Genomic DNA, 24,550 nt, shown 5'->3' with positions numbered 1-24,550 from the left:
GCGCTGGTGAGTGCTGAGGAAGAAGCCCCGCCCCCTCGACGGCAGGCTTCTGTCCCGCTTTCATGTACAATTTTGGCGGGGGCTCATACATATATACAGTGCCCAACTGTATATTATGCAAACTTTTGCCAAAGAGGTCTCTAATTGCTGCCCAGGGCGCGCCCCCCCCCCCCCCCCGCGCCCTGCACCCTTACAGTGACCGGAGTATGTGGGTGTAGTGTGGGAGCAATGGCGCACAGCTGCAGTGCTGTGCGCTACCTCATATGAAGACTGGAGTCTTCTTGCTTCTTTCACCGGCTTCTGTCTTCCGGGTCTGCGAGGGGGACGGCGGCGCGGCTCCGGGATCGGACGACAAAGGGTGAGATCCTGTGTACGATCCCTCTGGAGCTAATGGTGTCCAGTAGCCTAAGAAGCAGGACCTATCTTCAGAGAGTAGGGCTGCTTCTCTCCCCTCAGTCCCACGATGCAGGGAGTCTGTTGCCAGCAGAGCTCCCTGAAAATAAAAAAAACTAACAAAATACTTTCTTATAGCAAGCTCAGGAGAGCTCACTAAGTAGCACCCAGCTCGTCCAGGCACAGATTCAAACTGAGGTCTGGAGGAGGGACATAGAGGGAGGAGCCAGAGCACACCAGAATCTAAATTCTTTCTTAAAGTGCCCATGTCTCCTGCGGAGCCCGTCTATTCCCCATGGTCCTTACAGAGTCCCCAGCATCCACTAGGACGTTAGAGAAATAAAAGATTTGTGTCATAAAATCTGTTTCTAATGAATAATCCCTCCACTTAATTTCTTTTACAAAGCCATTAAGTAGGACGGAAACTTAAAGTACAATAATCCTCATATACACCTTGGGAAGTGTACGCTCGATCACAGTGGCGCTGAAAAACTATACATCCAAAATATGATATCTTTAGACACAAAATGGTTGAACGTCTTAAATGTTGTGAAGGTATAGACTGAGAACCAAACAGCAGCCTGCAACAACTGTTTCAATGAGAGGCCATGCCATGCAGCCCAAGAGGCATTTAATGACCTTGTAGAGTGGGCCTGACCTAAATCGGAAACGAGTACACTTTCAGAAACATATTCTGGGCAAATTGGAGCCTTGGATGTATAACGGCTACATCCATCTGTGTCTTTTAAGAAAGGGAGAGAGTCTCTTATTGCAAAGATGAAGGCCTCTTGACATAGACAAGTGTTCTCACCACATCCAGTAGACTGGTTCCTACATGATGACTGGTCCAGCCCCAAAGCTAGAACTGTGTCCAGGTTGAGGTGGAGTGAAGATATCACTTTTGGCTGGACCTCTGGGGTTGTGGCCAGTTTACACTGGAAAAAGACTGGTAGAGTCGACCCCTATGCTTTAAAGGATGTGAGGCGAAGCCACGCATCCAGTCCATCCTGCAGAAGATAGGTCATGCCAATCTCATGAGGAAGAGTGGATCACCCTTCTTCCCACATCACAGAAAGTACAATTTCCACACTCAAATCTTAAAAAAAAAAAAAAAAAAAAAAAACCCACACAAACTTTAATCATATTTTCCAGACAGGCCTAGTCCCATGGGGAAAGGGCTGAGGTTACGGTTTTCACGACCATGCCAACGATGACCAGACCTGTAGGGTCTGGTCATCAGGATTGTCAGGAGAAGTTTGTCAGGATTGTCAGGAGAGGTTGGACCTAGACCACCACACAAAAATGTATCTGTAGGAATCATGAATGCAAGCAAACAAATTGCTCTACTTTATAAGCAAGAAAAATCCTACTTAACTAAAAGGATGGAAAGGGAACAGTCTTGACCTGAATAGTACATGGGTTTTTTCTAGGGAGAAAAACAGTCTGGCAGCTGGTATTGAATAGTAGACAAAATGGAGTCCATGCACATTGCTAGGACTGAAGTAAACTTTGGGTAGCTTATTACCCAGCTGTGAGTTTAAGAAACAGGAGGGTATGGAGTAGAATGGCAGAATCTCAAATGATATCACCCAATTATGGAATGATGTTACACCCTTGAACTTCAAAAGAGCTGAAATTACAGTCATACCTTTGGTAAAGGTTTTAAGCGATGTGGCCAAACTGGAAGAAAACTGCCTAAATTTAAAAAAAAAAAAAACATTCCCCACTGCAAACCTGAGATTGTGGTGGCCCTTTTAAGTTGAGATAAGGTATGTATCCTAGATGTCAAGTAAATATACGTTATGGTAAGAACTTACCGTTGATAACGGTATTTCTCCTATGTCCACAGGTTCCACAGTATAACAATGGGATATGATGGAGTGATAGCGGATTGGCACCAAACGATCACAAGCTTTCAGTCCTCCCAGGATGTAACGGGCCCGTCCATATATCCCCACCCACTGACTCAGGCAAATCAGTTGGATTCCAAAGCAATTAGGCAGGAACATCATGAAGAGTACTATTCAGGCGAGAAGAACACAAATGCACACCCTTTCGTACAAGAAGGAAGAGGTTTAGTGAGTAGAAAGATCCACAAATCAGGTGCGTCAGGGTGGGATCCCTGTGGACATAGGAGAAAATAAGATTTTACTCACCGGTAAATCTATTTCTCGTAGTCCGTAGTGGATGCTGGGGACTCCGTAAGGACCATGGGGAATAGCGGCTCCGCAGGAGACTGGGCACAGCTAAGAAAGATTTAGGACTACCTGGTGTGCACTGGCTCCTCCCACTATGACCCTCCTCCAGACCTCAGTTAGGACACTGTGCCCGTAAGAGTTGACACAATAAGGAAGGATTTTGAATCCCGGGTAAGACTCATACCAGCCACACCAATCACACCGTATAACTCGTGATAGGATACCCAGTTAACAGTATGAACATAACAGAGCCTCTCAACAGATGGCTCAACAATAACCCTTTTAGTTAACGATAACTATCTACAAGTATTGCAGACAGTCCGCACTTGGGACGGGCGCCCAGCATCCACTACGGACTACGAGAAATAGATTTACCGGTGAGTAAAATCTTATTTTCTCTGACGTCCTAGTGGATGCTGGGGATTCCGTAAGGACCATGGGGATTATACCAAAGCTCCCAAACGGGCGGGAGAGTGCGGATGACTCTGCAGCACCGAATGAGAGAACTCAAGGTCCTCCTCAGCCAGGGTATCAAATTTGTAGAATTTTGCAAACATGTTTGCCCCTGACCAAGTAGCAGCTCGGCAAAGTTGTAAAGCCGAGACCCCTCGGGCAGCCGCCCAAGAAGAGCCCACTTTCCTCGTGGAATGGGCTTTTACAGATTTAGGGTGCGGCAGTCCAGCCGCAGAATGTGCAAGTTGAATCGTACTACAGATCCAGCGAGCAATCGTCTGCTTAGAAGCAGGAGCACCCAGCTTGTTGGGTGCATACAGGATAAATAGCGAGTCAGTCTTCCTGACTCCAGCTGTCCTGGAAACATATACTTTTCAGGGCCCTGACTACGTCCAGTAACTTGGAATCCTCCAAGTCCCAAGTAGCCGCAGGCACCAGAATAGGTTGGTTCACATAAAAAACTGATACCACCTTAGGAAGGAATTGGGAACGAGTCCTCAATTCCGCCTTTCCCATATAAAATACAGATAAGGGCTTTTGTATGACAAAACCGCCAATTCTGACACACGCCTGGCCGATGCCAAGGCCCACAGAATGACCACTTTCCACGTGAGGTATTCTAGCTCCACAGATTTAAGTGGCTCAACCCAATGCGACTTCAGGAAATCCAACACCACGTTGAGATCCCACGGTGCCACTGGAGGCACAAACGGGGGCTGACTATGCAGCACTCCCTTAACAAAAGTCTGAACTTCAGGCAGTGAAGCCAGTTCCATTTTGGAAGAAAATCGATAGAGCCGAAATCTGGACCTTAATGGAACCCAATTGTAGGCCCATAGTCACCTCTGACTGTAGGAAGTGCAGAAATCGACCTAGCTGAAATTTCTCCTTTGGGGCCTTCCTGGCCTCACAGTACGCAACATATTTCCGCCATATGCGGTGATAATGGTTAGCGTTCACTTCTTTCCTAGCTTTAAATAGCGTAGGGATAACTTCCTCCGGAATTCCCTTTTCCTTCAGGATCCGGGGTTCAACCGCCATGCCGTCCAACGCAGCCGCGGTACGTCTTGGAACAGACAGGCCCCCTGCTGTAGCAGGTCCCGTCTGAGCGGCAGAGGCCATGGGTCCTCTGAGATCATTTCTTGGAGTTCTGGTTACCAAGCTCTTCTTGGCCAACCCGGAACAATGAGTATAGTTCTTACTCCTCTCATTATTCTCATTACCCTGGGTAAGAGAGGCAGAGAAGGGAACACATACACCGACTGGTACACCCACGGTGTTACCAGAGCGTCCACAGCTATCGCCTGAGGGTCCATGACCTGGCGCAATATCTTTGTAACTTTTAGTTGAGGCGGGATGCCATCATGTCCACCTGTGGCCTTTCCCAACGGTGTACAATCATTTGGAAGACTTCTGGATGAAGTCCCCACTCTCCCGGGTGGGGGTCGTGTCTTCTGAGAAAGTCTGCTTCTCAGTTGTCCACTCCGGGAATTAACACTGCTGACAGTGCTAACACATGATTTTCCGCCCATCGGAGAATCCTTGTGGCTTCTGCCATCGCCATCCTGCTTCTTGTGCCGCCCTGTCGTTTACATGTGCGACCGCCGTGATGTTGTCTGACTGGATCAGCACCGGCCGGTGTTGAAGCAGGGGTCTAGCCTGACTTAGGGCATTTAGTTCCAGAATATTTATGTGTAGGGAAGTCTCCTGACTTTTCCATAGCCTTGGAAGATTCTTCCCTGTGTGACTGCCCCCCAGCCTCGAAGGCTGGCATCCGTGGTCACCAGGACCCAGTCCTGTATGCCGAATCTGCGGCCCCCTAGAAGATGAGCACTCTGCAGCCACCACAACAGCGACACCCTGGCCCTTGGAGACAGGGTTATCCGCCGATGCATCTGAAGATGCGACCCGGACCACATGTCCAACAGATCCCACTGGAAAATCCTTGCATGGGACCTGGCGAATGGAATTTCTTCGTAAGAAGCTACCATCCTTCCCAGGGCTCGCGTACATTGATGCACCGACACCTGTATACGTATTAGGAGGTCTCTGTCTAGAGACGACAACTCCTTGGACTTCTCCTCCGGGAGAAACCCTTTTTATCCTGTTCTGTGTCCAGAACCATACTCAGGAACAGTAGACGCGTCGTAGGAACCAGCTGCGACTTTGGAATATTCAGAATCCAGCCGTGCTGTTGTAGCACTTCCCGAGATAGTGCTACTCCGCCGAACAACTGCTCCCTGGACCTCGCCTTTATAAGGAGATCATCCAAGTACGGGATAATTATTTCGGCCATTACCTTGGTAAATACCTCGGTGCCGGGGACAGACCAACGGCAACATCTGGAATTGGTAATGACAATCCTGTACCACAATTTTGAGGTACTCCTGGTGAAGAGGGTAAATAGGGACATGCAGGTAAGCATCCTTGATGTCCAGTGATACCATGAAATTCTCCAGGCTTGCAATAATCGCCCTGAGCGATTCCATTTCGAACTTGAACCTTCGTATATAAGTGTTCAAGGCTTTCAATTTTAGAATGGGTCTCACCGAACCGTCTGGTTTCGGTACCACAACATTTTGGAATAGTAACCCCGGCCTTGTTGAAGGAGGGGTACCTTGCTTTCACCTGCTGGAAGTACAGCTTGTGAATTGCCGCCAGTACTACCTTTCTCCGAGGGCAGCAGGCAAGGCTGATGTGAGGTAATGGCGAGGGGGAGTCGCCTCAAACTCCAGCCTGTATCCCTGTGATACTATTTGCAGAACCTAGGGATCCACCTGTGGGCAAACCCACTGGTCCCTGAAGTTCCCGAGACGCGCGCCTACCGCACCTGTCTCCACCTGTGGAGCCCCAACGTCATGCGGTGGACTCAGAGGAAGCGGGGGAAGATTTTTGATCCTGGGAACTGGCTGCTGGTGCAGCTTTTTCCTTCTTCCCTTGTCTCTGTGCAGAAAGGAAGCGCCTTTGACCCGCTTGCTTTTCTGAAGCCGAAAGGACTGTACCTGAAAATACGGTGCTTTCTTAGGCTGTGAAGAAACCTGAGGTAAAAAATTTTTCTTCCCAGCTGTTGCTGTGGATACGAGGTCCCAGAGACCATCTCCAAACAATTCCTCACCCTTATAAGGCAGAATCTCCATGTGCCTTTTATAGGCAGCATCACCTGTCCACTGCCGGGTTTCTAATACCCTCCTGGCAGAATGGACATTGCATTAATTCTGGATGCCAGCCGGCAAATATCCCTCTGTGCATCCTTTATATATAAGACGACGTCTTTAATATGCTCTATAATAGCAAAATATTATCCCTGTATTAGAGTATAAATATTATCTGACAGGGTATCAGACCACGCTGCAGCAGCACTACTTATGCTGAGGCAATTGCAGGTCTCAGTATATAACCTGAGTGTGTATATACAGACTTCAGGATAGCCTCCTGCTTTTTATCAGCAGGCTCCTTCAAGGTGGCCGTATCCTAAGACGGCAGTGCCACCTTTTTTGACAAACGTGTGAGCGCCTTATCCACCCTAAGGGATATCTCCCAACGTGACCTATCCTCTGGCGGGAAAGGGTACGCCATCAGTAACTTTTTAGAAATTACCAGTTTCTTATTGGGGGAACATACGCTACTTTACACACTTCATTCATTCATCTGATGGGGGAACAAAACACTGGCTGCTTTTTGTCTCCAAAAATAAAACCCCTTTTATGTGGTAATTGGGTTCATGTCAGAAATGCGTAACACATTTTTCATTGCCGAGATCATGTAACGGATGTTCCTAGTGGATTGTGTATATGTCTCAACCTCGTCGACACTGGAGTCAGACTCCGTGTCGACATCTGTGTCTGCCATCTGAGGTAACGGGCGCTTTTTTGAGCCCCTGATGGCCTTTGAGACGCCTGGGCAGGCGCGGGCTGAGAAGCCGGCTGTCCCACAGCTGTTTTACGTCATCCAGCCTTGTAAGGAGTTGACATTGTCGGTTAATACCTACCACCTATCCATCCACTCTGGTGTCGGCCCCACAGGGGACGACATCCCATTTATCGGCCTCTGCTCCACCTCCACGTAACCTTCCTCATCCCACATGTCGACACAGCCGTACCGACACACAGCACACACACAGGGAATGCTCTGACTGAGGACAGGACCCCACAAAGTCCTTTGGGGAGACAGAGAGAGAGTATGCCAGCACACACCAGAGCGCTATATAATGCAGGGATTAACACTATAACTGAGTGATTTTTCCCCCAATAGCTGCTTGTATAAACAATATTTGCACCTAAATTTAGTGCCCCCCCTCTCTTTTTAACCCTTTGAGTCTGAAAACTACAGGGGAGAGCCTGGGGAGCTGTCTTCCAGCTGCACTGTGAAGAGAAAATGGCGCCAGTGTGCTGAGGGAGATAGCTCCGCCCCTTTTTCGCTGACTTTTCTCCCACTTTTTTATGGATTCTGGCAGGGGTATTTATCACATATATAGCCTCTGGGGCTATATATTGTGATATATTTGCCAGCCAAGGTGTTTTTATTGCTGCTCAGGGCGCCCCCCCCCCCAGCGCCCTGCACCCTCAGTGACCGGAGTGTGAAGTGTGTATGAGGAGCAATGGCGCACAGCTGCAGTGCTGTGCGCTACCTTGGTGAAGACTGATGTCTTCTGCCGCCGATTTTCCGGACTCTTCTTGCTTCTGGCTCTGTAAGGGGGCCGGCGGCGCGGCTCTGGGACCGATCATCAATGGCCGGTTCCATGCGGTCGATCCCTCTGGAGCTAATGGTGTCCAGTAGCCTAAGAAGCCCAAGCTACCACCAGTTAGGTAGGTTCGCTTCTTCTCCCCTTAGTCCCTCGCTGCAGTGAGTCTGTTGCCAGCAGATCTCACTGTAAAATAAAAAACCTAAAATATACTTTCTCTCTAGGAGCTCAGGAGAGCCCCTAGTGTGCATCCAGCTCAGCCGGGCACAGGATTCTAACTGAGGTCTGGAGGAGGGTCATAGTGGGAGGAGCCAGTGCACACCAGGTAGTCCTAAATCTTTCTTAGCTGTGCCCAGTCTCCTGCGGAGCCGCTATTCCCCATGGTCCTTACAGAGTCCCCAGCATCCACTAGGACGTCAGAGAAATACCGTTATCAACGGTAAGTTCTTACCATAACGTATATTTCTCCGGCTGGTTCCACAGGTTACCCACAGGATAACAATGGGATTTCCCAAAGCAATTTTTAGTGGTGGTGACGCTCCTGATTGGACAGAAGAACCTTACGCCCGAATTCAGCGTCATGAGAGGCAAAAGTATCCAAGGCATAATGTCTAATGAATGTGTTAATGGAAGACCATGTGGCTGCCTTACATATCTGTTCTGCTGAAGCACCATGTTGTGCTGCCCATGAAGGACCTACCTTATGTGTAGAGTAAGCAGAGACATTAGCCGTAACAGGTAGATCAGCTCAAGAATATGCTTCTGAAAGTCATTTGAAGCCATCTTGTTAGCGCCTGTTTAGTAGCAGGCCATCTTCTCTTGTGAAATCCGTAGAGAAAGAAAAAAGAGAATCTGTCTTTCTGATGGCACTGGTACGATCCAATGCAGAAAACTCTTCAGGATCTTCCATAAGTGTGACCGGCTCCTCCGGGCACATTTTCTAAAAACGGAGTACGGTAGGAGGGGCATAGAGGGGGAGCCAACCCACACTATCAAATTCTTAAAGGGCTCCTAGTGGACCCGTCTATACCCCATGGTACTAAAAGGAACCCCAGTATCCTCTAGGACGTATGAGAAAATAGGATTTTAAATTACCTACCGGTAAATCCTTTTCTCGTAGTCCGTAGAGGATGCTGGGGTCCACATTAGTACCATGGGGTATAGACGGGTCCACTAGGAGCCATTGGTACTTTAAGAGTTTGAGAGTGTGGGCTGGCTCCCCCCTCTAAGCCCCTCCTACCAAACTCAGTCTAGAAACTGTGGGGGTAATTTCAAGTTGATCGCAGCAGGAATTTTTTTTAGCAGTTGGGCAAAACCATGTGCACTGCAGGGGAGGCAGATATAACATGTACAGAGAGAGTTAGATTTGGGTGTGGTGTGTTCAATCTGCAATCTAAATTGCAGTGTAAAAATAAAGCAGCCAGTATTTACCCTGCACAGAAACAAAATAACCCACCCAAATCTAACTCTTTCTGCACATATTATATCTGCTTCCCCTGCAGTGTACATGGTTTTGCCCAATTGCTAAAAAAATTCCTGCTGCGATCAACTTGGAATTACCCCCTGTGCCCGAGGAGATGGACAACTTCGAGAGAAGGATTTTACAGATAGTGGCGAGATTCACACCAGCTTACACATACAAGGCAAACCAAGTTAAACTAGATTGAAAACTCAGCAACGGCTGAACAAGATTACTTAACCAAATAACAAAACAGTACTTAACCAAGAACTAAGCAGTACTGAACTAAGTAACCACTGCAGGATCACGAAGCGCTGGGCGGGCGCCCAGCATCCTCTACGGACTACGAGAAAAGGATTTACCAGTAGGTAATTAGAATCCTATTTTCTCTTACGTCCTAGAGGATGCTGGGGTCCACATTAGTACCATGGGGATGTACCAAAGCTCCCAGAACTGGAGGGAGAGCGCGGAGGCTCCTGCAGAACTGATTGCCTTCTGGCATCTGAAGACCTGAAGTTTGGTCAAAGTATCGAACTTGTAGAACTTTGCAAACGTGTTCGACCCAGACCAAGTACCCCGGCAAAGTTGTAATGCCGAGACACCCCGGGCAGACGCCCATGAAGAACCCACCTTACGAGTAGAGTGGGCCTTAACAGATGTAGGACACGGCAATCCTGCCATAGAATACGCATGCTGGATAGTGAACCTGATCCAGCGAGAGACCGTCTGCTTAGAACCAGGACACCCAAGTTTCTTGGGATCATACAGGACAAACAGAGAGAGTCTGATTTTCTGTGACGAGCAGTCCTCTTCACATAGATTTTAAGACCACTTACAACATCCAAGGACTTTAATGAAATTGAGGAGTCAGTAGCAACTGGCACCACAATAGGTTGATTGATATGAAATGCCGACACAAGCTTCGGAAGGAACTGCTGACGTGTCCGGATTTCAGCTCTATCTTCATAGAAGATCAAGTAGGGGCTTTTACAAGACAAAGCCCCCAACTCCGACACACGTCTAGCAGAAGCTAAGGCCAACAAAGTGACAGCCTTCCACGTGAGAAACTTGACCTCAACCTCCGGTAGAGGTTCGAACCAATCCGATTGGAGGAACTGCAACGCCACGTTAAGATCCCAGGGCGCCGTAGGCGGCACAAATGGAGGCTGGATGTGCAGAACCCTTTCAAAAAAGTCTGAACCTCAGGGAGGGAAGCCAAATGTTACTGGAAGAAAATGGATATCTGGACCTTTATGGATCCCAACCGCAGGCCCATATCCACACCTGCTTGCAGGAAGAGGAGAAAACGTTCCAGTTGAAACTCCACCATAGGAAACTTCTTGGACTCACACCAAGATACATACTTTTTCCAAATGCGATGGTAATGTTTAGACGTTACTCCTTTCCTAGCCTGTATCAGGGTAGGAATAACCTTGTTCGAAATGCCCTTCTGAGATATCTGGCGTTCAACCTCCATGCCGTCAAACGTAGCAGCGGTAAGTTTTGATAAGCGAACGGCCCCTGCAGCAGCAGGTCCTCCCGAAGAGGAAGAGGCCTAGGCTCTTCCAGCAGTAGATCCAGAAGATCCGCGTACCAAGCCCTTCTTGGCCAGTCCGGAGCAATGAGGATTGCCTGAACTCTTGTTCTCCTTATGAGTTTTAGAACTCTTAGAATGAGTGGAAGTGGAGGAAACGCGTACACAGACTGGGACACCCACAGAGACACCAAGGCATCCACTGCCACGGCTTGCGGGTCTCTTGACCTGGAGCAATACCTCCGAAGCTTCTTGTTGAGACGGGAGGCCATCATGTCTATTTGAGGTACTCCCCAAAGATCTGCACCTCCATGAACACTTCCGGATGTCGGCCCCAATCTCCTGGATGGAGATCGTGTCTGCTGAGGAAGTCCGCTTCCCAGTTGTCCACTCCCGGAATGACAAATGCCCCTCACAGTGCCAGTTATACAGATGCCCCCACAGTGCCAGGTATACAGATGCCCCCACAGTGCCAGGTATACAGATGCCCCCCACAGTGCCAGGTATACAGATGCCCCCACAGTGCCAGGTATACAAATGCCCCCCACAGTGCCAGTTCTACAAATGCCCCCCACAGTGCCAGTTCTACAAATGCCCCCCACAGTGCCAGTTCTACAAATGCCCCCCCACAGTGCCAGTTCTACAAATGCCCCCCACAGTGCCAGGTATACAAATGCCCCCCACAGTGCCAGGTATACAAATGCCCCCCACAGTGCCAGGTATACAAATGCCCCCCACAGTGCCAGGTATACAGATGCCCCCACAGTGCCAGGTATACAAATGCCCCCCACAGTGCCAGGTATACAAATGCCCCCCACAGTGCCAGTTCTACAAATGCCCCCCACAGTGCCAGTTCTACAAATGCCCCCCACAGTGCCAGGTATACAAATGCCCCCCACAGTGCCAGGTATACAAATGCCCCCCACAGTGCCAGGTATACAAATGCCCCCCACAGTGCCAGGTATACAGATGCCCCTCACAGTGCCAGGTATACAAATGCCCCCCACAGTGCCAGGTATACAAATGCCCCCCACAGTGCCAGGTATACAGATGCCCCTACAGTGCCAGGTATACAGATGCCCCCACAGTGCCAGGTATACAAATGCCCCTCACAGTGCCAGTTATACAGATGCCCCCACAGTGCCAGGTATACAAATGCCCCCACAGTGCCAGGTATACAGATGCCCTCCCCCCCGTGCTGCTTACCGTGCTCCTTTCGGCGGGACACGGAGGAGAGCGCGGCTGTCGGGTGGGAGCGGCGGCGTGTAGTACTTCAAACCATCCGCCGGTTCGAGAGCCAATCAGAGCTCGCAGACCGGCAGCCGCGGCTCCTGATTGGCTGCCGGTCCGTGAGCTCTGATTGGCTCACGGACCGGCGGCTGGTTTGAAGTACTACACGCCGCCGCTCCCACCCGACAGCCGCGCTCTCCTCCCTGTTCTGACAGCTGAGACACGCTGCCGCCGGACTGAGCGGCAGCGTGTCTCACCGACACAAGCTTGTGGGCCGGACCAAACGGCTTCATAAAAGAAAATGCAAGTACATGTACCCCGTTCCACTATTGCTGGCCAGTCGGGGGGGGGGGGGGGGGGGGGGGGCTATGGGATCACCCCAAAGGGAGTCTGTATGCCCGCCCCGCGATCGCGCAGCACCATGAACCGGGCCCCCCGCAAGAGAGGTCCCCAGTTATCACTCACCACTCTGACGACCTTCAGGCTCTGTACCGGGGGGTGCAGCGTGCTGCGGGCGTGTGTGCGAGTGCGCAATGCCTGCGGTACACGAACCCTAAGGACGGTGGTCCTGTCAGCGGGATCCGACTCGGCACCTCCAGGAGGCTGGTGTCTGTCTCCCCCCAGTGTCTCTCGGTGCAGGTAAGCTGTTGCCCAACAGCTTACCTGAAAACAACAAACAAATTAAACTGTAGATAAACGCTCTCTGGAGCTCCAGAGTGTGCATCCTCTCCTGAGGGCACATTTTTCTAAACTGAGCTGTCAGGGAGGGCATAGAGGGGAGGAGCCAGCACACCCTGTTGAAGAAATTTAAAGTGCACCAACTCCTTTGGACCACATATATACCCCATCGTAATTCAGTGTTCCCAGTATACCTTATGGATGATAAAGAAAAAAGAATGAGTGAGACTACAGTACACAGGGACAGATGTATTAACCTGGAGAAGGTATAAGGAAGTGATAAACCAGTGATAAGTGCAAGGTGATAAATGCACCAGCCAATCGGCTCCTAACTGTTAATTTACATATTGGAGCTGATTGGCTGGTGCGTTTATCACCTAGAACTTAATCACCGATTTATCACTTCCTTATGCAGTCTCCAGGTTAATACATGTGCCCCATAGTTCTTTCTTTGAAAGCAATCTGCTATTGCCCTCATTTAGAGACCACAATATTGCAGGGTTCTCCCAACTAGATAAACACTATCTCCTTTAGGGCTACCCACTAGTGCCAGAGAAGAACACAGATCAGTGGTAACTAGTGCCTTACTCCAACACTCTTGTCCTCTATACCTCAATGTACAACAGTACCAGATTATAAAAATTTAAGTACCTAGATGACGAAGGCCGAGGAAATATAATACACGGGACACATGTGAAGAGAAGTTAGAGAACACTTTAGTAGTGGTCACCTATCAAGGAGACATTCCCTCCCCACCAACTTCCCTTCTATGTCCCCAATGAAGCCAAACAAGGATTTATCATTATAGTAGCTATGTTATTAGCTCCTGCAGAAAATTGCAAGATGTTGGGCATGAGGTTACACTGCAAATTTATCTTTACTTTTTTTTTTTGAAGGGAGAGTGGGGGGGGGGGGGGGGGGTGGGGGGGTCAAAACCACAAGAGAAAATTTTATTACCAATAAGTTCGGCTGGCTTGTTTGGTCTTTTGTTAATGAAGGTTTCAAAAGCTTCTTTCATGGCGTTGACAAATTTCTCATTTTTCAGAAAACAGATGTCAATCACATGGTCAACTTTGTCCTTGAAATCAAGCAGCTCTTGTACCATTGTTCTATCTTTTTCTGGGTTAATTACAATGGTGCTGCCAAATGCCTGTAAGTGTATGAAAATTAATATAAGGAAAAAGACCAATAAAATTCATGTTTTGGAGACAAAAAAAAAAAATGCACTAAAATATACGTTAATAAATAAAATTGTATTAGTGAAATATAGTAACAGAATAAGCAACACCTAGATTTTACAAGTGAAGCACCTACCTTGATGTACTCAATCCAATGCTGTAGAAGAACTTGCACACCCCCACGGACTCTGCTGAACAGCTGATACAGCAAGGAGAGGTCCTGGATGCGGTTTTCATCCAGAAGGTGATTCAGACCTATTTACCCCAAACAAGAAGTAGCAAGAGCAGCTCATTAGATTCAAGAAACATGTAACATTTCTCAAGTATAAAACCAAAACTTAAAGTTATGAAAGAAGAAAATCAACAAAAACTACAAACTAAGCTGTACCTTTCTGGAGGGTAGATGTTAAGTGTTCACCAAGAAGCTGTTTCTCGACTGTGGCAATTAATGGTTTCCTAAAGCAGGCAGGAAGGGCTATAACTTAGTATTCCACAAATATAATCTCAATATATAGATGAAAACTATGTTGACTAGGTATTGTGTGTCAAACAGAAATTTTATTTAGATTCTTTGGGAAAGAAAAATAAATAAAAAATAAAAATGTCCAGTTTAAAGAATTATATTTTTACTTTACAGAAATCAGAGCATGTAGTAGGCTTGTGGCAGGATTTTAAGTCAAATACAAGACATCCCAAGCGGTAATAACCTGCTAACTGCCGGAATCGGTGTGCTCTGTGCGAGTCTAGCCAGTGTTTTAAAGTAGCAATCATTAAAAAGACAAAAAACACCTGGTTTTGTCTCTTTAATTATTGCTTATTTTAAACATTGGGTAGACTTGCACGGAACCCACAGATATCTGCAATTTGTAGGTTATTGCATTTACCCCTAAGTCTTGCAATGAGAAGCTTTAAAACATTTTTTTTCAGTCAGCCAATGGTGTGATACTGGGATCATGGGTATCGTCAGGCATCCAGACAGGCACCAACGAGTAAACTTCTTTGAGTGCAGCCTGGGAGGCCCCCTCCTCCGCTATACCCAGCCTGCATCAGGCCAGTCAGTGAGAAGCTTTAAAAACATTTATTCTGCTGCCCAAGAAACAGACATGGAAGGTTATACTTACTGTGTGCTTTGATCTAAATACGTAATAACTCGATCTGCTTCTTCTTCTAAGCGCTTGTTTACATGATGGAGATATTCTGGGACCTGCACATAAGCAAAACCCTATTAACTACAAGGTGATGAATAAAGAGAGTTATGGTAGAATTACCTTTGTTAACCTTAGCAAAGTACATAGGTTTCACAGGGAACATTGAGGTGTAGTGATAGATGAGGCATCCTGGCACCAAACAGTTAAAGCTTTAGCTGTCCCAAGATGCTTAGCTTCACTCCTCTATAACCCCACCTCCAGGCACTAGTAGCTCAGTTTTGGTAATAAGTCCAATGCAGCAAGCAGGAAGGAGAGAACAAAGATGTCAGGCACATAAGAACACATTCTCACAGACAGGAGAAGGAACCAGAGGCCAATGCCATACAAACCCAGAGAAGCCAAGTGCGTCAGGGTGTGTGCCCTGTGGATCCTATGTACTGAGCAGAAAGGGAGTTAACAAAAAGGTAAGTCTACCATAACTCTACTTTTCTGCATCAAGGTACACAGGGTTCCATCCCAATGTCCCAAAGCAATATATCAAGGTAGGGGGCGTGCCTGTGTAGGTAAGTGAATCCGGCGTCCAAAGGAAGCATCCTGGCAGGTGACGGTACCAAAGACATAGAACCTAAGAAACTTGCAAACCGAAGACCAAGTAGCCGCCTTGCACAATTGTTCAGCGGACGCTACACGGCATGCCACCCAAGAAGGTCCTACAGACCAAGTAGAATGGGCAGAAATAGGAGGCTGGAAGTGGAACGTCAGCTCGAGTGTAAGCATCTGCAATCACCATTCTAATCCATCTGACCAGCGTCTGCTTATTAGCAGGCCAGCCTCGTTTGTGAAAACCAAAAAGAACAAACAGGGCATCAGAATGTCTAATGGAAGCAGTACGGTCCACATAGATACTGAGAGCCCTAACCACATCCAAAGAGCGGTCCTTAACTGTCAAATCTGTAGAGATGAAGGCCGGAATCACAATCTCTTGGTTAAGATGAAATGAAGAAACCACCTTAGGAAGGTAACCAGGCCTAGCTTGGAGAACTGCTCTGTAATGGAAAATCAAAAAGGGGTGACGACAACCTAAGCCTGAAACCCTCCTAGCAGAGGCAATAGCCATTAAGAAGAGAACCTTGGCTTTCAGCCATTTGAGGTCCACAGATTCAAGAGGTTTGAGTGAAGCTTCTTAGAAAGTCTCCAACACAACAGACAGATCCCATGGCGCCACTGGAGGGACATAGGGAGGCTGAATGCGAATATTGCCCTGAAGGAACATGTGTACATCAGGTATGGAGGTAATCTTGTGCTGGAACTATACAGACAAGGCAGAAATGTGCACCTTGAGAGAAGCAAGAAGAAGACCTAAGTCTAAACCTTTTCGGAGAAACGGCAGGATTCTGGAAGTCCTGAACTTAGTGGCATCATAACACTTAGCAGCAATCAAATTGAAGTGTGCCACACTCTATAATATATAAGGGCAGAGGCCGGTTTGCGGGCCTTCAGCATAATCTGGACAACCATCTCAGATGAAGACGGGCCCTGAGATAGCAGGTCCCGTCACTGGAGGGATTAGAAGAGGTCGCTCCGCTGAGAGACCCTGGAGATCAGAGAACCAGTGACGTCTGGGCCACGCAGGAGCGATGAGAATGAGTTGTCCTGCTTCTTGTTTGAACTTCCGAAGCACCCGGGATAAAAGAGACACTGGAAGATATAAGGTAGGTGAATGATCCAGGGGACCGCCAGAGCGCCCATGGACGCTGCCAGAGGATCCCGGGTTCAAAATCCGAAGACCTGAACTGAGGAGTGATTGTGTCGAGAAGCCATGAGATCCACGTGTGGTACACCCCATCTGTCCACCAGGAGTTGAACGACCTCGGGATGAAGAGCCCACTCTCCAGCGTGAACATCCTGACATCTGAGGAAAACCGCTTCCCAGGTGAGAACACCCGGGATGAATACTGCTGATATGGCAGTAAGATGACATTCCGCCCAACCCAGGATTTTGATCACTTCCATCATGGCCATGCGGATTCAAGTGCTGCCCTGATGGTTGATATAGGTCAACGAGTGTTGCTCTGTCACCACTCCCCTGCCACGAATACTGGCATCCGTTGTCAGTAGGACCCAGTTGGGGATCCAGAAGGTCCTAAAGCCGCCACGTCAGCGAGAGGCGAACCTCCGGAGTTAGGGAGATCATTTGAGGTCTGATCCGATGAGATAGGCCGTTCCATTTGGGAAGTATCAGGGGTTGCAGAGTGCGAGAATGAAACAGAGCGTCCTCGACTATGTCGAAAGACGACATCAGACAGAGCTTCTGCATCGCTGAGTGTATTGGTCTGTAGTTTTAAAACTTTGGCTGTGAGTGTCCAGAAGCACCCTCAGGTGTACCATGTTCTGAGATGGAACCAAGGAGGACTTTTTCCAATTTGTCAGCCAACCGTGGGACTGAAGGATGGTAACAGTCAGTTGAAGATGACGGAGGAGGACTTCCCGCGAGTTTGCCATGATCAGTAAGTCATCCAAGTACGGAAGGATTCGCACTCCCCAACGACGGAAATGAGCCATCATGACGGCCATCATCTTGGTAAAAATGAGGAGTCATGGCCAGGCCAGATGGCAGCCTGGAAATTGGTAGCGTAGATTGCCAATCGCAAACTGCAGGAACTGTTGGTGTGAAATGGCAATAGGAATATGCAGATACGCATCATGAATATCCAGAGATACCATGAAGTCCCCTGGTTCCAAGGCCAGAACTATTGAATGCAAAGTTTCCATACGAAACTTGGATACCCTCACAAACTTGTTTAAAGATTTGCGGTTGAGAATAGGCTGGTGTGACCAGTTGGGTTTTGGGACCAAAAACAGGGTCAAGTAATAGCCTCTGCCCCTCTGGGGCTGAGGAACCAGCACAATCACTCCCGAGTGTAGGAGAGAATTGACCACAGCTTGTAAGGTTTGCGCCTTTATAGGTCCGATGGTAGGCCCGTGGTTAAGTGCTGGTGAGGGGGACGTCCCTTGAACGAGAGAGCGTACCCGTGAGAGATGACTTCTAGCACCCAAGCATCTGAAGTGGTCGTGCGCCAAACCTGAGCGAAGTACAGAAGTCAGCCTCCCACCCTGGGGTCCCCATGCCCCATCAGGTTGCGGGCTTGTCTGTTTTAGCAGCCGGTTGACGTGCCGTCCAGTACCGTCTGGCCTTGGATTATTTGGACTGGCGAGGTTGTCTAGTAAATGACTGACCGTTTGCCTACCCCGAGGCTGAAAGAAGTGAAAAGTTGTACTCTTGGCCTTCTGAGCTGAGTTAGCCTGAGGAAGGAAAGCAGTCTTTGCTGACGTCAAGGAAGACACATTTTTATTCAAGTCTTCCCCTGTGAAGGGGAGGATTTCCAAGGTCTTCTTGGAATCCAGGTCCACTTTCCAAGGCTTCAGCCATAGGATACGCTGCACCAGAATGGACATGGCGGACACCTTAGCAGCCAACACTCCCGCCTCAGATGATGCTTCCTGAATAGCAAGCAGTTTTAATACGAGACAACTATTGCCTCGGGCAGTTCCTCCTCCAATGCATGAGCCCAAGTTTCTAAAGCCTTTGCGGGCAAAGAAGCAGCTATAGTGGGTCTATGAACAGCCCCTGCAAGGGAGTAAATAGATTTCAGGCAATACGTTTATCTGTCGGTTCCTTCAGAGGTGACCGTAGTAACCGGGAGAGTTGATGACACCACTAGGCAAGTGACATGAGAATCCACAGGCACCCCGCCTGTGGATTCTCATGTCACTTGCCTAGTTTTCCTAGTTTTCCCCATTTGTTACATACCTCAGTTGGTAAAGGATAACGGCCAAGGCCCTTTTAGAGACAGGAAACTTCTTACCCGGGGTAGCCCAGGGTTCCCGTCTAATGTCCTGCAAATAATTAGAGTGGGGTAATTAAGCTTTAACCATCTTCTGCTTTTTAAACAGATCAGTTTTCACAGTAGTGGGTTCCTCCTCGTCTGCAAGTTGGAGGATATGCTTAAAAGCATCCACAAGGGCAGGGACATATACAGACAAAGGAGTCTGTGTCAGAAAGAGCCATATGCTCCCCCTCCTCCTCAGATGAGACATCAGAGAGGACTGTAGATTGTGAGGATGAAGTAGCCCGCTTAGACACCTTTGTGTCCTAGGGGAGCCTTATGTCTATTACGACTGACATAATTGTTGCAGCTGACTAGACAAATTGTCCGCCCAAGGCGGATTTACCATAGGTACCATATTAGGGTGTAAAGCCACACAGGCGGGCCCATGGGGGGCGCAAGGCGATCCACCAGAGTACCTAGGAGTGTTGAAAAGCCTGCCCATGGAGGAGCAGCAGACTGGCTGGGAGGTGTATAACAAACAGCACACAGATGCTGAGCACACTCTGCAGGAGAGTAATACAGGGGCATCAACCTGTTTGCGCCCTTTTTTGTTAGGCACAGTAGAAGAACAAAGTAGGCTTACACAGTACAATATATGAAATATAAAAGGGGTACAGGGTATTACGTGACTGCAACACAGAAAAGAGATATATAGATAGATAGATGATATATATATATATATATATATATATATACACACATACATACATACATATACACACACACACACACACACAAACATATGTTACTTGTATGTTATAATACTGTAATATTTAAGCATATAAGGTGCGTTATGTTTTCTAATCATTCGACTCAATTTTAGTCTGATTACCCTGGACCAATTATTACTAGGTAGTACTGATGATTTAAAATGAATACGGTTTTGTTATTCCAACTATGTATATGGATATGGTGTCATAATATTTATATGGTTGCTAAGACACCGAGAGCCGTGTGATACGTCCTTGTTTGTCTGTTTGGCTGCCCCGTAGGTTTTATGTCTCCGTGATGACTGGATAAGCAAACCACGTGACTTTACACGTGTTTGCGTTCCACTAATGCCGAACTGATACTTCCGCTGGCGTGCGTGTCACCAGTGGCGGCGGACGGCAGCGCGGCTGGGTATGTTAGATAAAATTAGATTAAATTAGATGAAATTATGTATTGGATGGAATGGATTTGGAGACGTGAACACGGGGTAATAGGTAGGGGTTCTCTATATATTATATACCTGTCTATTTTTTTTATCATGTGATGCTATACATGGGTATTCCGGGTTTTATATGTTACGCTATAATTATTACTGTGGCTATAAATGGGTGAACTATGTGTGTATCATTTAAACCTTGAAAATGGTCCAGTAAGGACCGAAACGTCGGTGTGATTATCATGTCTATGCCACATTAAACCCTGATTGGTCATGTGATTCGTCTGGTGAGTGCACTCTTTTCAAGATTTCTATACATTCATGGAGGAGAGACTTTTACCCTTGACTCAATGAACTTTGAGTGACACCCCAGCAAGTGTATGTGATATGGAGAGTGCAAACAACCTTTGATTCGTATATACATAATAAGATTTTACTCACCGGTAAATCTATTTCTCGTAGTCCGTAGTGGATGCTGGGAACTCCGTAAGGACCATGGGGAATAGCAGCTCCGCAGGAGACTGGGCACAACTAAAGAAAGTTTTAGGACTACCTGGTGTGCACTGGCTCCTCCCCCTATGACCCTCCTCCAGACCTCAGTTAGGATACTGTGCCCGGAAGAGCTGACACAATAAGGAAGGATTTTGAATCCCGGGTAAGACTCATAGCAGCCACACCAATCACACCGTATAACTCGTGATACTATACCCAGTTAACAGTATGAATAATAACTGAGCCTCTCAACAGATGGCTCAACAATAACCCTTTAGTTAAACAATAACTATCTACAAGTATTGCAGACAATCCACACTTGGGACGGGCGCCCAGCATCCACTACGGACTACGAGAAATAGATTTACCGGTGAGTAAAATCTTATTTTCTCTGACGTCCTAGTGGATGCTGGGAACTCCGTAAGGACCATGGGGATTATACCAAAGCTCCCAAACAGGCGGGAGAGTGCGGATGACTCTGCAGCACCGAATAAGCAAACTCAAGGTCCTCCTCAGCCAGGGTATCAAACTTCTATACTTTTGCAAAAATGTTTGAACCCGACCAAGTAACAGCTCGGCAAAGTTGTAAAGCCGAGACCCCTCGGGCAGCCGCCCAAGAGCCCCTTTCCTCATGGAATGGGCTTTTACAGATTTAGGGTGCGGCAGTCCAGCCGCAGAATGTGCAAGTTGAATCGTGCTACAGATCCAGCAAGCAATAGTCTGCTTAGAAGCAGGAGCACCCAGCGTGTTGGGTGCATACAGGATAAATAGCAAGTCAGTTTTCCTGACTCCAGCCGTCCTGGAAACATATTTTCCAGGCCCTGACTACGTCCAGTAACTTGGAGTCATCCAAGTCCCACGCAGCCGCAGGCACCACAATAGGTTGGTTCACATGAAAAGCTGATACCACCTTAGGAAGGAATTGGGAACGAGTCCTCAATTCCGCCCTATCTATATGAAAATCAGATAAGGGCTTTTGCATGACAAAACCGCCAATTCTGATACACGCTTGGCCAACGCCAAGGCAAACAGCATGACCACTTTTCACGTGAGGTATTTTAGCTCTACGGATTTAAGTGGCTCAACCCAATGCGGCTTCAGAAAATCCAACACCACGTTGAGATCCCACGGTGCCACTAGAGGCACAAACGGGGGCTGAATATGCAGCACTCCCTTAACCAAAGTCTGAACTTCAGGCAGTGAAGCCAGTTCTTTTTGGAAGAAAATGTACAGAGCCGAATTCTGGACCTTAACGTAACCCAATTTTAGGCCCGTAGTCACTCCTGACTGTAGGAAGTGCAGAAATCGACCCAGTTGAATTTATTCCGTTGGGGCCTTCCTGGCCTCACACCAAGCAACATATTTTTGCCATATGTGGTGATAATATTTTGCGATCACATCTTTCCTAGCCTTAATCAGCGTAGGAATGACTTCCTCCGGAATGCCTTTTCCTTTAGGATCCGGTGTTCAACCGCCATGCCGTCCAACACAGCCGTGGTAAGTCTTGGAACAGGCAGGGCCCCTGCTGTAGCAGGTCCTGTCTGAGCGGCAGAGGCCATGGGTCCTCTGAGATCATTTCTTGAAGTTCCGGGTACCAAGCTCTTCTTGGCCAATCCGGAACCACGAGTATAGTTCTTACTCCTCTCCTTCTTAGTATTCTCAATCCCCTGGGTATGAGAGGCAAAGGAAGGAACACATACACCGACTGGTACACCCACGGTGTTACCAGAGCGTCTACAGCTATCGCCTGAAGGTCCCTTGACCTGGCGCAATATCTTTTTAGCTTTTTGTTGAGGCGGGACGCCATCATGTCCACCTATGGCCTTTCCCAATGGTGTACAATCATTTTGAAGACTTCTGGATGAAGTCCCCACTCTCCCGGGTGGAGGTCGTGCCTGCTGAGAAAGTCTGCTTCCCAGTTGTCCACTCCGGGAATGAACACTGCTGACAGTGCTAATACAAGATTTTCCGCCCATCGGAAAATCCTTGTGGCTTCTGCCATCACCATCCTGCTTCTTGTGCCGCCCTGCTGGTTTACATGGGCGACCGCCGTGATGTTGTCTGACTGGATCAGCACCGGCTGGTGTTGAAGCAAGGGTCTAGCCTGACTTAGGGCATTGTGAATGGCCCTTAGTCCCAGAATATTTATGTGTAGTCTCCTGACTTGACCATAGTCCTTGGAAGTTTCTTCCCTGTGTGACTGCCCCCCCAGCCTCGAAGGCTGGCATCTGTGGTCACCAGGACCCAGTCCTGTATGCCGAATCTGCGGCCCTCTATAAGATGAGCACTCTGCAGCCACCACAACAGCGACACCCTGGCCCATGGAGACAGGGTTATCAGCCGATGCATCTGAAGATGCGACCCGGACCACTTGTCCAACAGATCCCACTGGAAGATCCTTGCATGGAACCTACCCAATGGAATTTCTTCGTAAGAAGTTACCATCTTTCCCAGGACTCGCGTGCATTGATGCACCGACACCTGTATTTGTATTAGGAGGTCTCTGACTAGAGATGACAACTCCTTGGCCTTCTCCTCCGGGAGAAACCCTTTTTCCTGTTCTGTGTCCAGAACCATACCCAGGAACAGTAGACGCGTCGTAGGAACCAGCTGCGACTTTGGAATATTCAGAATCCAGCCGTGCTGTTGTAGCACTTCCCGAGATAGTGCTACTCCGACGAACAACTGCTCCCTGGACCTCGCCTTTATAAGGAGATCGTCCAAGTACGGGACAAGAATAACTCCCTTTTTTTGTAGAAGTAACATCATTTCGGCCATTACCTTGGTAAATACCCTCGGTGCCGGGGACAGACCAACGGCAACGTCTGGAATTGGTAATGACAGTCCTGTACCACAATTTTGAGGTACTCCTGGTGAGGAGGGTAAATGGGGACATGCAGGTAAGCATCCTTGATGTCCAGTGATACCATGTAATCCCCTTCGTCCAGGCTTGCAATAATCGCCCTGAGCGATATCATTTTGAACTTGAACCTTCGTATATCAGTGTTCAAGGATTTCAATTTTAGAATGGGTCTCACCGAACCGTCTGGTTTTGGTACCACAACATTGTGGAATAGTAACCCCGGCCTTGTTGAAGGAGGGGTACCGTGATTATCACCTGCTGGAAGTACAGCTTGTGAATTGCCGCCAGTACTACCTCTCCACGAGGGCACGGCAAGGCTGATTTGAGGTAACGGCGAGGGGGAGTCGCCCCGAAACTCCAGCTTGTATCCCTGTGATACTACTTGCAGAACCCAGGGATCCACCTGTGAGCGAGCCCACTGGTCGCTGAAGTTCCCGAGACGCACCCCCACCGCACCTGTCTCCACCTGTGGAGCCCCAGCGTCATGCGGTGGACTCAGAGGAAGCGGGGGAAGATTTTTGATCCTGGGAACTGGCTGTCTGGTGCAGCTTTTTCCCTCTTCCCTTGTCTCTGTGCAGAAAGGAAGCACCTTTAACCCGCTTGCTGTTCTGAAGCCGAAAGGACTGTACCTTATAATACGGTGCTTTCTTAGGCTGTGAGGAAAACTTGAGGTAAATTTTTTTTCCCCTTCCCAGCTATTGCTGTGGATACAAGGTCCCAGAGACCATCCCCAAACAATACCTCACCCTTAAAAGGCAGAATCTTCATGTGCCTTCTAAAGTCAGCATCGCCTGTCCACTGCCGGGTCCCTAATACCCTCCTGGCAGAATGGACATTGCAATAATTCTGGATGCCAGCCGGCAAATATCCCTCTGTGCATCCCTCATATATAAGACGACATCTTTAATATGCTCTATGGTTAGCAAATAGTATCCCTGTCCTGACAGGGTAATAGACCACGCTGCAGCAGCACTATCCATGCTGAGGCAATTGTAGGTCTCAGTATAGTACCTGAGTGTGTATATACAGACTTCAGGATAGCCTCCTGCTTTTTATCAGCAGGTTCCTTCAAAGTGGCCGTATTCTAAGACGGCAGTGCCACCTTTTTTGACAAACGTGTGAGCGCCTTATCCACCCTAGGGGATATCTCCCAACGTGACCTATCCTCTGGCGGGAAAAGGTACGCCATCAGTAACTTTTTAGAAA

At 48.2% G+C, this 24,550-nt stretch overlaps 1 protein-coding gene across 1 annotated transcript in view; it reads right to left on the bottom strand.

Moving 5' to 3' along the window:
• The window catches only part of CUL4B (cullin 4B), a 220,999-nt gene that overhangs the window by 80,419 nt on the left and 116,030 nt on the right, over positions 1 to 24,550 (bottom strand). The window contains exons 9-12 of the mRNA XM_063937225.1: positions 14,926 to 15,008; positions 14,193 to 14,260; positions 13,941 to 14,059; positions 13,584 to 13,776 (exon numbers count right to left, since the gene is read on the bottom strand). Coding sequence (XP_063793295.1) covers positions 13,584 to 13,776; positions 13,941 to 14,059; positions 14,193 to 14,260; positions 14,926 to 15,008 — 463 coding nt within the window. The remainder of the gene's footprint in view (positions 1 to 13,583; positions 13,777 to 13,940; positions 14,060 to 14,192; positions 14,261 to 14,925; positions 15,009 to 24,550) is intronic.

The sequence above is a fragment of the Pseudophryne corroboree genome, chromosome 8 (assembly GCF_028390025.1).
Source record: "Pseudophryne corroboree isolate aPseCor3 chromosome 8, aPseCor3.hap2, whole genome shotgun sequence".
Taxonomy (NCBI): domain Eukaryota; kingdom Metazoa; phylum Chordata; class Amphibia; order Anura; family Myobatrachidae; genus Pseudophryne; species Pseudophryne corroboree.
This window is presented reverse-complemented; position numbering and strand designations above follow the sequence as displayed.